The sequence below is a fragment of the Grammomys surdaster genome, unplaced genomic scaffold (genome assembly GCF_004785775.1).
Source record: "Grammomys surdaster isolate TR1022 unplaced genomic scaffold, NIH_TR_1.0 211, whole genome shotgun sequence".
NCBI classification, from domain to species: domain Eukaryota; kingdom Metazoa; phylum Chordata; class Mammalia; order Rodentia; family Muridae; genus Grammomys; species Grammomys surdaster.
In genome coordinates, this window is record NW_021604656.1 from 4,244,841 (window position 1) to 4,258,192 (window position 13,352).

General features: G+C 39.1%; 1 protein-coding gene across 10 annotated transcripts in view; it reads left to right on the plus strand.

Annotated features, from left to right (window-relative positions):
- Nucleotides 1-13,352, plus strand: part of Nsd1 (nuclear receptor binding SET domain protein 1) — a 117,885-nt gene that overhangs the window by 63,147 nt on the left and 41,386 nt on the right. For all 10 annotated transcript variants that reach the window (XM_028772039.1, XM_028772036.1, XM_028772034.1 and 7 more), the window contains 3 exons: nt 3,527-3,602; nt 10,160-10,275; nt 11,181-11,324. In XM_028772039.1, coding sequence (XP_028627872.1) covers nt 3,527-3,602; nt 10,160-10,275; nt 11,181-11,324 — 336 coding nt within the window. The remainder of the gene's footprint in view (nt 1-3,526; nt 3,603-10,159; nt 10,276-11,180; nt 11,325-13,352) is intronic.

Genomic DNA, 13,352 nt, shown 5'->3' on the forward strand with positions numbered 1-13,352 from the left:
TCTGCCTCTGCCTCTGCCTCTGCCTCTGCCTCTGCCTCTGCCTCTGCTTCTGCCTCCCAAGTGCTGGGATTAAAGGCGTGCACCACCACTGCCCAGCCTACATATGATATTTGTATTTTGAAGAATTCAAATGGAAGTTTTCAAGTGTTTTCCGTGTGGATATCTCGACAGGGAGGAAGTAGAGGCAGTATAGACTAGTATATATAGGAATTATTTAGTGTCAATTTGTGTATTTGATTTCTCTGAGGTCCTATATTTAAAAAATGTTTTGTCATTTGATGTGAACTGGCTTTGGGTGTTTTATTTTTTCCTTTTGTCCGTATTAGAAATTAAGCCTCTGGGTGATGGTACACATTTTTAATCCCAGCACTCAGGAGGCAGAGTCAGTCTGTGTGTTAGAGACCAACCTGGTCTACAAAGCTAGTTCCAGGACAGTCAGGCTACCCAGAGGAACCCTGTCTCAGGGTGGGCTGTGGAGGATTGATTCTAAAGGTGACAGTTGCTCAGCATCCACTCCGCCCTGCCCCCCAATTGTGTTTTTATTTATTCTTTGAGGATTTTATATAATATATGTTGATCATATTCATTCCCCTCTGCTAGATCCTCCTCTACTCTCCTACCCATTCAATTTCAGTTTTTCTCTCCCTGTCTCCCATAAACAAATGAGTAATTTTGGAAGTAAGAAAACAAAAAAACCCTGGAATCTGGTTTTTGTTGACCAAATCCTCCTGGGCATAGGGCTTACCCTGGAGTGTGTTTGATACACCTACATTGATAAAACTAACTTTCCCTACCCATTACCAGTCAAATGCAGTAGCTCCTTGGCTAGTGGTGAAAGTCCCACCTCTCCTCTATGTTGGGATTTTTGTCTGGTTTGAACTGGTGCATCCTGTCACACACTGAGTTTATTTGTGCCCCTACCCTCTTGTGTCTGGAAAAGACTATTTCATGACTTAACTAACCTTGGGTTCTCTGTCCTGTTGACAGTGTCAGGTATGGGGTCCATCTCATGGAGCAGCTCTTCAGTCCAATTTAAAAGGTGTTTGGTTGTTTGCATAACATTAATGCCACTGTTGCACCAGCCAGACCTCTTTATTTTATAGTCAGGGTCTCACTAAGTTGCCTTGGCTGGCTTCACATTTACTTGGGCACACTGGCAGACCTGGAATGTAAGAAACTCCTGCCTTAGCTTCACCAGTAGCTTTCATTTTAGGCCTGGACCACAAGTCTGAGACTTTCTTTACAAGTAAGAAAAATTAAGAAGCTTTTTATGATTATGATAAAGTTGGTGCTAACTATTTGTTTAAAGAGAGATTCTTGCTCTGCCCCAGTCTTACTATCTGTAGACTAGGCTGGCTGTGTGTTTGTATATGATTTTTTCCTCAGCCGCCCAGGTATTGATGTTACTGGCATGAATAATCATAGCTGGCTTGTACCTTTTTTACCCCCTGAGTTGAAAACCTCTGACCAAACTTAAGTTATTTCTTTTAAGCTACTGGTCTACTTTGCTAGTATTTCTGTGTAACACCTCAGAAATGACTTTATAGAGTATTATAATCTCTTAAGTTTAAATATATGAAATCATGATTTTGCAGTTGCTTTTCAGAAACAAAAAAAAAACCTAGTATCTTAAATGGTATAGGGAAGAAGAAAATTAATTCTATTATTGTAAATGACTGGTTGTTGGTGTTTTAGAAGTCTTGTTGGAGAGATAGATGGCTTAGAGAGTGAAGGACTTAGTGCTAAGCCCAATATCATGAATTTGATTCCCAGAACAAAATGGTGGAAGGAGAGAACCAGCTTGTTAATTTAAAACCTCTGACCTCCTCAGTCCCCCATAGTTGCATGCACATATTTCTTCCCAATAACACAAAATAATTATATACAATTTTTTTTAATCTTGAAAAGAAAACCATATTATATTTAAAAAGGCAGAGTATTTGGACTTCTTCTGTCCCTGCTTAGCTGGAGCAAGCACAGGTCTTATAAGTCTTATAATACTGTTCTAGTAGACTAATTTTTACTGCATACCTTATTTGATTTGACTTGTCAAAAAATGTACTTGTGCTTTATACTTCATTTTAAATTTTTATATTTTTATTTCGAGACATGATCTTTATATGCAGTCTGTATGCTTTTTTCTCTCTCTCTGTAATGCAATCTTACGTCTTTTTTTGTTTGTTTGTTTGTGCGCCACCACCACCCGGCACAATCTTATGTCTTAATTTCTTTAAGAAAAATAATTATTTAGGACAGGTTCTTGCTAATATCCCAAGATAACCTCAAACTATCAATCCTCCTTCCCTAACCTGCTAATTGTTGGAATTTTAGGCATGTGCCATAATGCTTGGGGTTTTTAGTGTGGGGATGTGGGGATTGAGAATTGGACCCAGGCCTTCATACCTTCTAGGCAAATTCTCTTGCCACTCAGCTACAACTGCCCTATGAGTTTATGAGTATAACAGCCATGACATTCAGAAGACAGCCCCTGCTTGAGTGTTTATTTTTATATTAATAGAATATTTATTTGAGGAGTATAGCCAGGCATAGTTTTCTTTCCTTTCTCTAAATTTTTTAGGCTCAGTGTACAAAGCAATGGGTTTTTTCTATAAGTATGGCATTTTTTTTGTACCTGTGTTCCACTGTCTGTTGCTTTTAGTCATTCCCCTCTTCCACTTTTCCTTTCAGTGCCCCTCACCCTCCTTGACTGCACCTTTCTCCTGACAAGTAGAGCCCCCAACTCCATTTTCGGGGTTTAATAGTAATTTTAATGTGTAACAGTAAGTTGTCATACTGTTCTGTGATTTAGAGTTGTTTACTGTTCAATGCTGGTTTTTTATTGAGTAATTTTGTTAGTTCTGTTTGATGTAGTATTCATTTAAACAGTACAAAAATTAGAACATATGGAGAGGATTGGAGCCCTGTATAACGGTGGATGTTGATCAGATATCTCTCATTTGTGTGCAAGTGTATCTATGTTTATTACATGAATACAGAATTGAGATAGGGTCTCTTGTCGGAAGGGTGATTTCAAATTCCTATGTAGCTAAGGATGGCCTTGAACTCCTGGTGTATCAGCCTAGCCAGTATAGTCCTTGGGTTTTGTTTGTTTGTTTGTTTGTTTGTTTGTTTGTTTCTTATGGTTTTTCTTTTGTTTTTGTTTTTTTGGTTTGGTTTGGTTTTTCGAGACAGGGTTTCTCTGTGTAGCCCTGGCTGTCCTAGAACTCACTCTGTAGACCAGGCTAGCCTTGAACTCTGAAATCCTCCTGCCTCTGCCTCCCAAGTGCTGGGATTAAAGGGGTGCGCCCCCCCTCCCACTGTTTCTTGTGTTTTAAGGCAAGGTCTTGTTATCCAGTCTCCAACTGTGGTCTTCCTGCTTCAGCTTCCCAAGTGCTTCAATTGTGCTGATATGGCAGATAACCTAGGATTTGTTGCTTTAGCAGTAGCTATCACCAGTTGGGGCACAAAAGGTGTTAAAGAAGTGGTTTCCTGTACCTCAGTAAATCCTATTGCTTTTCATTTACAGTGCTTTGAAGCCGGTCGCTTGGAGAATGGCATTGTTGACTCACGGGCTACATCTCATTTGAAAGAGTTCAGTGGAGGTGAGTGCTTTTTGATGCTGAGAAATGTAAAGCAGACATAAATTTAAAGCATTTTTATTGACTAGGAAGTAATTTCATGTATAAGGTTATGAACCAGTACAATTATAGTTTTGATCTCTGACCACAATATACTTCTAAAACCCATAGGAATCTATAGCTGTTTTTAAGTCTTACGCTGTTAATAGTTAAATGGAGTAAAATCATTTTTTAGTAAAGAACTATTTGAGCCAGTTCTGAAATCAGTTCCTCCTTAATTTCTTAAAGTAGTCTAAGTCTCTAGATTCTGCCATTAATTCTATAGCATTGGTCCCATTTTGATTTCTTTGTTAGAGAATGTCCAATGTAGTTTGAGAGGGAAATCCCAAACTACCTGACTTTTCGTTGGCAAATTGTCTTAGTTTGTTTTTTATCCTATCTAAATTGTCTCTAGTTTCTTTTGGTCCATCTGTGCCCATTGGTCAGCTACCATATGCTTGAATAAGAGAGCATGTGTTGATCAAATGAACACAATTATTTCCCTCTTTCATTGTTTTTCTGTTCCCATCTTAATACTTCTTAAAATCCCTCAACAATGTTCATACATTTTTTGTTGGTTTTTATATTTTTATATTTCCATGATATACTAATTTTAATTTCGTTCATGAGCATAGGTGGGACATTAATGATTGTAACATGGACTAGTTACTAGTGTCTCTACCACTGAAGAAACTGTTCTTCTTTTCCCTGCAGCTGTTATCAGCTGTCACGATTTCCTTGAGTTCTCACACGTCCCTCCCCAGCCATAATGGATTGTTGACAGGCTTCACTTTGTATAGTCACAGTTACTATTGAGTTCATTCATATAACAGCCATGTCATATCTGAAGACAGAGTTAACAGCACTCTTCCTGTCCTTGGTTGTTATATTTTCTTCTGTCCTCTTTCCCCCAGTGCTCCCCAATCTCTGGTGGTGTTGCTGTAGATGTCCTATTTAGGCAAAGTATTCAACAGCACTTACTCTCTGCACATGATCTGTTGTGAGTGTCTGCTTCACCCACTGCAAGAAACAGCTCTGCTCACAGCTGAAAGCAACACCTATTGCTGGGTGTAAACACAAACATTTAGAAAGTAGCTTGGCAACGAGTCATCAGCACAAACAACAATCCACATGTTTGCCCCTCCCTTCCTAGGTCAGGGCTTTTGATGAGCTTTATAGTACCAATCTTGAATTCCCTTCAGTGGAACAGGGCTCAAATTCATTCAAAAATGGGTTGGTTACTGTACTGTTCGATAGTCATGCCACTGGTGCACCAGTGGCACACCTTGCTTAGCAGGTGTTATATTATACCTGGGACTTTCTCATACTATGAAAGCTGGCCAGCACAAAGTAAGTTTCCCGCTCTGTTCCAGCTTGAATTCTTCATTTCTTAACCCTGTACTTGAGTTGCTTTTCAAAAGTGAAGTCTCACGCTATAGCCCTGACTAGCTTTGAACTTTTATAAACCTGACCGACCACATATAGTAGTTCCTTTTGTTTTCAAAATATAGCTGTTCCCATCTTGTTTGTGCTTGTTTGTTTTTTGAGACAGGGTCTCTTTGTATAGTCCTCGCTGTCTTGAGACTCATATCTTCACAGAGACTTGCCTGCCTGTCTCCAAATATTGGAATTAAAGGCATATACCACTTAGCCCAGCCCTGTAGTGACTCTTAAGGGCTCATTCTTTAATTTGAAATTTCACAAACTATGTCCTGACTTTAGAGTCATTATTGAACTATCATGAATTTGAGCATATGGCATCTGATGTGACCTGCTGACTAAGTTCTTAGATAGACACTTCTGGTACCATGGCTATCTGATTGTTATGTATGTTAGCAAATATGGTGGTTGATTTTAGTCATGGGCAGTTAGAATCACCAGTCCATCCGTGTGCTTGCTTTTAAAAGAAATGACTTGGAGATAATGGCAGCTCTTTTATATAATACTCTTTTATAGCCGGGTGGTCGTGGTGCACGCCTTTAATCCCAGCACTTGGGAGGCAGAGGCAGGCGTATTTTTGAGTTCGAGGCCAGCCTGGTCTACAGAGTGAGTTCCAGGACAGCCAGGACTACACACAGAAACCCTGTCTCGAAAAACCAAAAAAAAAAAAAAAAAAAGGAAGTTGTGATTTTAGTATTAATGTATTAATTGCTCATTCTTTTGAAGTATAAAGTGCTTTAACTGAATTAAGATTGCAGATCAGGAGCAGGAAAGATGTCTTTAATGGCTAAAGGCACTTTCTACATGTCTTAATAATCTATGTTTGATCCCTTGTGCCCTCCCCCATCTCTGTATATGTGCTGTAGCATGTGTGCCCCTACACACACTAATTATGAACAGATGATGGAATGTTTTTGAAGATGCAGATCAGGCTGGAGAGATGGCTCAGCGGATAAGAGCACTGACTGCTCTTCCAGAGGTCCTGAGTTCAATTCCCAGCAGCCACATGGTGGCTCACAACCATCTGTAATGGGATCCGATGTCCTCTTCTGGTGTGTCTGAAGAGAGCAATAGTGCACTCATATATGTAAAATAAATAAATCTTTAAAAAAAAATAAGATGCAGATCATTTTTTAATACTGCATACATCATTGCTACTGTATTAGAATTATTTATATCTGATATCTGTACAAATTATACTATCAAATGCTAAAGTAGACTTCCATCTCAAATGCTCATAAAATTATCTTGTAGGTACAAGTATAGGCCATGATTGTAACATTCATTCTTTGTCTTGATAAATCAGAAGTGACAGTCGGAACACTAGAGAGCATTAAGCCAATGATGTCAACAAAGAACTCCATTAACTCCTGAGAGCATTTATTGTCTGAGGACCTTCCTGAGTAGGCAGGCCGAGGCTACTCTTAAATCCTATTACAAACAGACCTTGTCATGTTACCTTCCTTTAAGAACAGACCTGTACTGTGTAAATCCTGGTCATTTTAAGATACTGGACTTAAAGTTACAGATAGAGTTCAGTTGGCAGAGTGCTTACCTACCATGAATGCAGTACTGCATATTCCATTGTCAGCACCACTAAACAAGGTGCAATGGCATGTGCCTATGACCTCAGCATTCTGGAAGATTCAGCAGAATGACTACCATTAGTTTGATGTCAGGCTGAGCCATGTTGTAAGACCTTGTTCTAGAGCAACAGGAAAAAAACATTGTTCTAATGACACAAGGATAAAGATTGTAACTTCAGCACGGATTATAGCAGAAGAAAATGAAAGAACCTGAAATAGTTCAGACAGTTGTGGCTAAGAAAGTAGGATATAATATAGCAAGCAAGTTTAAAATACTTCTGATAAAAAAGCTGGAACACAATTCCAATTGCATTTATATAGCTATATAATAGTATACTTGTTCAGATGGATTTGAAAGTGTTTATAATTCTGGGTCTAAGCACTTTACAATTAGGGGAATGTTGCTTACAATGGTGGAGATGGACTAGAGAGGTAGTAAGTTAGCAGTCAGGAGGATGCACTGCGCTGTCAGATCCCATACCCACATAGGCCAGCTTTCCAACACCTTTAACTCTAGCTCCAAGAGATCTGTAGCTCTGTCTGTCTTCAGTGAGCTTGTGTACACAGTAGAAGGGCATGTGTGGTGGTGTACAGTTTTCAGCATAATACTTGAAAGTCAAAGGCTGTTGGATCTCTATTAATTCAAACCCAGTCTGGTCTACATAGTGAGTACTAGGCCAGCCAAGGATATATGAGACCCTGTCATAAAAAATAAAATTAAATAAGAAAATAGAGGAAATACTGCTGAATGTAAATGCGCCAAAGCTGGGCATGACTGTCTGGAAGCAAGCTATGTGCCCTGAATATTGCCATAGCCAGTGCTCAGGATATTTGCCAGAATGTCTGATGAACCTTCAGAAGCTCTTCAAGTCCAGTCTGGGGCCAGGGAGATGTCTCTGAGAAAGCCTAGAGCAGGGACACTTCCTCAGTGTGGAGGAAGGCTCACTAAGTTTTAAGACCTTGCTTCCTAAGACAGCCAATTACAGGAGAAAAATTTAGTGTTACTATCACCATTATTAAATATTAAACCATTTAGTATACATCAGACATGGACAAGGACAAGGGGTTTTTTGTTTTGTTTGTTTGCACTGATAGAAATAACTGAGCAAGTTATCATTGCTTCAAAGTGATATGCAGCAATGGCATAAAGAACACGTGTAAGTGGCCTGGGGAGATGGCACAGGGTTAAGAACATGGCTGCTGTCCCGAGGATCTGACACTTTGAGAGAGACAACATGCAGTCAAAACACCAGTGTACATAAAAACAAAACAAAGAAGAGTGCTAGTAATTTAAGCAGTAACTCCAGTTTACTCGATGCCCTTAGGATTTGTAGCTGCACAGCAATATTAAGGGCTGTGTATTGTAAGACCCAGCAAGTATTTTTTGAGTTTATGTTAGAATAGTGATCTCATAAGTTGGAGACTTAGCCCATTTCGTAAATATCATCAAATACCTTTTAATATTAATATATTTCCCTTGCTGTTTCTGTAACAAAGAATTTAAGAAACTGGAATTTCTTTTTCTAATTTTGCTAGATGAGATTTTCTATATATTGTATATTGTTGAATGATAATCCCAAATTAAGCCTCAAAATATAGGAAGATCTCTTCCTATGCCCATGAGTCAGGGCTGTCTGGAATTTCCTATATAACTGAGCCGGGTACAGACATAACTGTCTTCCTTCTTTAGCCTCTTTAAGTGCTCAGGGTTATATGGTAAACTTCCTAGTCCTGCCTCCTGTCTTCATTTGCTCAGGTCACAAATGCATGTTGAGCATCTTTTACATGGGTTCTGAGGATTGAACTCAGGTCCATGTGCATGAGCATTTTATGACTGAGCTATTTCCACAGCTCACTTCTTAGATTTTTTTTTTTAAGTTTTATTTATTCATTTTATGCGAGTACACTGTCACTTTCTTCAGACACACCAGAGGAAGGCATCGGATCCCATTACAGATGGTTGTGAGCCACCATGTGGTTACTCAGAACCTCTGGAAGAGCAGTCTTACCTGACTCAGTGGAGCAATCTCCCAGTTGTCGTCCCCCCGGCCCCCGCCATTGTAGATCTTAACACGTAGTGATATAAATTGTTTTCTATAGTCTAGAACCTAATGGCTTTTTGTCTTGTCATACAATGCAGTTACTCCAAGTGAAAGTCTTATTTTTATTTTGTATGTATGAATTTTTTGCTTGCATTTTTATATGTGCATGATGTTCTGTCAGTTTGTCATATAATTTTTGAGACAAGGTTTCCTCTGTGTAGATTAGGCTATCTTTCAACTCAGTTTACCTGCCTCTGCCTCCACAGTGCTAGGATTAAAGGTGTGCACCACCATGCTTAAACCTTTCCCCTCCCCCAAAAATAGTATTACATAACCCAGGCTAGCCTCAAACTTCCTAAGTAGGTAAGGGTGACTGACCTTAAATTCCTGATCCTCCCCCTTCTACTTCCCAAGTGGTTGAGTTTTAGAACTGTGCCACCATACCCTGCTTAAATTGCATTAGTTTTATATACACTAATGCAACATTTGTATGTTTGCAGCTCAGAGGATTACTAGTTGATTCTGTCCTTCCACCATGTTGACTTAAAAGGCTAATATCCTTATCAGTGAATCATCTCTCTGACCCTTATTTTCTTTTATAACCTATACTTTTGCTGTTTATTTGAAGTCTTGCTAATTTCCCCTACTAGTTACATAAAATTAAATGAATTTAACTTTTTTGCCTTACAAAAAATCTTTGAAACAGGATACTGTACTGAAAAGCAATTTTAATTGAAATATTTTTAACATGAAAAATTATTCAAAATACAGGAGCAACATTTTATAGAGTTCAAGAAAGTCCTTCTAGTCTGGAGAGGTGGTTCGTTAGTTAAGAGTTCTTGCTGCTCTTACAAAATGATCTGGGATTAGTTCATAGAACCCATTTAAGGCCATTTATACGTACTATCTATAATTCTAGCTCCTGGGAAATTCAGTACCCTTTTCTGGCTTCCCTCGGCACTGCATAAGCATGTTATACAAGTAAAATTTTTTGAAAGTTATTATATTTATGTTTTATTGATACTTCTTCCTTTCCGGGACTTTTTTTTTTTTTTAAGTGATTAACCTACAATTAAACCATCATTGTGATTCTTTAAAAAAAGAAAAAAACAACTAGCTTTTAGCTTTATGTGTTAAATAATGGTTTTCTAATAAGGTAAAAGCTTACTAATGCTTAAGAGTGGTCGTATACACATCCCAGTAGAGACAAGTGTATCTCTGTAAGTCCAAGGCCACCCTGGTCTAGAACCAGGAAGGACTGTGTGTCTCAAAAGAAAATGAAAGAAAAACAAAAACAAAAAAAAAAAACCTGTATCTGCTTAAATATTGTAGACATTTCAGTTATAGATTTTAAAGTTGGGTTTTCCTTTAACTGATGTGATTTTTTTTTTTTAATCCTTAATTTAAGGATAAATGTTGTTGGACATATGTTTGAATAGCTAGCTGTTTGGTAACATTTCTTTTCCTATTATAGGCACTACCAAGATATTTGATAAACCAAGGAAACGAAAACGACAGAGGCACGTCACAGCCAGAGTGCACTATAAAAAAGTGAAGAAGGAGGACTCGAAAGAGACACCCAGCTCAGAGGTACCACTCAGTTCTCACCTTTGACCTTCCAGAGAGAATCAACTTCCTACACTAGAAGTCCCCTCCCTTCTCCTGTAGATCTAAGAATAGGGTTCGATTGAGATGATTAATTAGGTATAAGGAATCTTGTCTTACTGAGAGCCCACCCCTAGCTAAATACATATTGCAACTGTGCATATAGCCTCTTTAAAAAGGAAATATCCTGTGCTCTTGATCACAGATGTAATATATGCAACTGTTGCCTTAATAAATAAAGTTATTGTAAAACCAGAGAGTATAGGCTAAAGAAACAAATAATCTGAATGAACCTAGATAGTGCCCTGTTAAAGTTAAGACTGCTGCATTTAAGAGAAAGTTCCATATGCTTATTTCATGGCCGTCAGTAGCTTAATTTGGGATGTTTATGAACAGCAGCTTTTGAAAATGAACATCTACAGAGCATCGATGCAGTCACTGCTGCTCTCTAGCTTTTGAATTCAAGGTGACAGTAGAATTAGAACCAGGGAGTGAGCATCACAGATGTTGATGCAGAGTGTTTTCTTTCTAATTTGACTAGAATGCCCAAGGGGGGCATTGCCTAGGAAACACGAATCGTAGAAGGACAAATAAGTAATCAAATAAACTTAAGAATGTTTTCTCTCCCTTAGTGAAACCTTTAAATGGAACAGCTCAAAAAAAGTTCCAGTGGAACAGCCTCAGAGCAGTTAGTGGCAGGGCATGAGGCGCCCACTACCCGCCCAATCACAGCAGGGTTAGAACTAACATTGCATGCAGTCCGCCCGCGTGATTGGCTGAACATCTGTAAGTGCTTAATGGCTAGACAAATAGCAGCCCAGAGGGAGGAGGGGGTCAGATGGAGGAGACATCAATAATACAGATGCGGGACATTATTTTTTCTCTGCAAGGGAGAACTGATGATTCACAGGACTGCTGCCAGCCCCAAAGAGATTCTTGAAGAGGGTGTAGAACATGATCCTGGGATGTCTGCATCCAAAAAACTGCAGGGTGAACGAGGCGGAGGAGCGGCACTCAAGGAGAATGTTTGTCAGGCAAGAGATGTTTGTTTTATTTTTTGTTGCATGTGTACTTTTTTTGAGAAATCCCCTTTATTTCTCTTAAAGACCATATCTTGGTTATAGAAAATACTTATGGATGATTCCTGAGGAGCCCCTAAAGGCCATAACTCTTATCTCTTTTGAAAAGCAAAGAGAAGGAAACAATTGAGTATTGTGGCCCATGAGTATATGCCCCCTGAAGCAGAATGATATCAGTGAAAAATCATTTTCTTGTCATCCATCTGTCATAGTATAAATCTTTTCCTCTTCCTCCTTTTTGTTTGTTTGGTTGGTTGGTTTTTAGTTTCTGAGAGAGTCTCACATAGCCTAGACTGGCCCTGAACTCTGTGTCCTTCTGCCTCTACTTCCCAAGTACTGGGATTTTAGATGCATACCCCCATACTCAGTGAACTTTTTACTTTTTCTTTTTTTTGGTTTTTTGTTTGTTTTGTTTGTTTGGTTGGTTTTTTTGTTTTTTTTCAAGACAGGGTTTCTCTGTGTAGCCCTGGCTGTCCTGGAACTCAAACTCACTCTGTAGACCAGGCTGGCTTCAAACTCAGAAACCCACCTGCCTCTGCCTCACAAGTGCGTCACCACTGCCCGGTGACTTTTTTCTTTAATTAGGAATGTTTCTTGTGTTGTTACAGTTTCAATTTTTTCCTTTTTTAGCTGAATATTTATACAGTATTCACTGTCTAGACTTTTAATTTATAAGCATTACATTATTTATTTTTATGGCAGAGTTTTTGTTTTTATTTATTTTATTTATATGAGTACATTGTAGCTGTCTTCAGACACACCAGAAGAGAGTATCAGATCCTATTATAGATGTTTGTGAGCCATCATGTGGTTGCTGGGAATTGAACTCAGGACCTATGGAAGAGTATTCAGTGCTCTTAACCAATGAGCCCTCTCTCCAGCCCTATGGCAGAGTTTTTAAATTGCCCCCATTTTGCATATGAATAAACTCAATTAAATGAGAGATTGATTAGTAGGTTGCTTGTAGTCTTGGTGGTTCCTAGATTCAAACCTAGGTATTTGAGTCCTGTTATGCCATTTCATTATGGCTTTGTGTGAGATACTGGTTTCTTGATTTATCTATTTAAATTCTTAAAGTCTAACATTCTGAAAACCTGATAGGTGGATGTGCAGGTGCAAGTGTGCGACTTGGACAGGAGACGGACACTTTTTGTTTGTAACAGGGCCTGTCATTTGGCCCATAACTTTGATCTATTGGCTGAGCAGCATTGACCGTGACCATCCAGGGGAGCTGCTTGTCCTTCCTTCTTCACATCTCAGCACTGCTGGGATTGTAAGCACACTGGATGCTCAGCTTTTTATGTGGGATCTGAGAATTTGAACTCGTGTCCCATGCTTATAACGCAGGCACATTACTGACTGATCCACTTCCTCTGCTGCCTGCCTTTATTTATTTATTTACTTACTTACTTACTTATTTGTTGGGCTTTTTTGATTTTTTTTTTTGGTGAGGGCAGAGAGTTGTTTTGTTTTATGTATAAGGGTACAGTGTTGCTTTCTTCAGACACACCAGAAGAGGGCATCAGATCCCATCACAGATGGTTGTGAGCCACCATGTGGTTACTGGGAATTAAACTGGAGACCTCTGAAGAGATGTCAGTGCTGTTAACTGTTGAGCCATCTCTCCCGCCCCCTTGTTTTGATTTTTTTAAGAGAGGATCTCACTGTGCAACCGTGGGTGGCCTGGAGTTTGCTGTGTTCACCGGCCTGGCCTCAGACTCTGACCTGCCTCCATTGGTAGTCACCATACCTCGACCTTGTTGTTTTTAACTAAAAAGTAAACCCAGGTCCATATTATGTTGCTGTGACAGATATAATTTTATCCCATTGTCTTTACAAATTCATTTTCTCTATAATAAGGATGTTTACCTGAACTAGGCAGGGTGTTGGATGCCTTTAATCCCAGCACTATGGAGGCAGGCACTGGCGAATGTCTGTGTTCGAGGCTAGCCTGGTCTCTGTCATGAGTTCCAGGACAGCCTG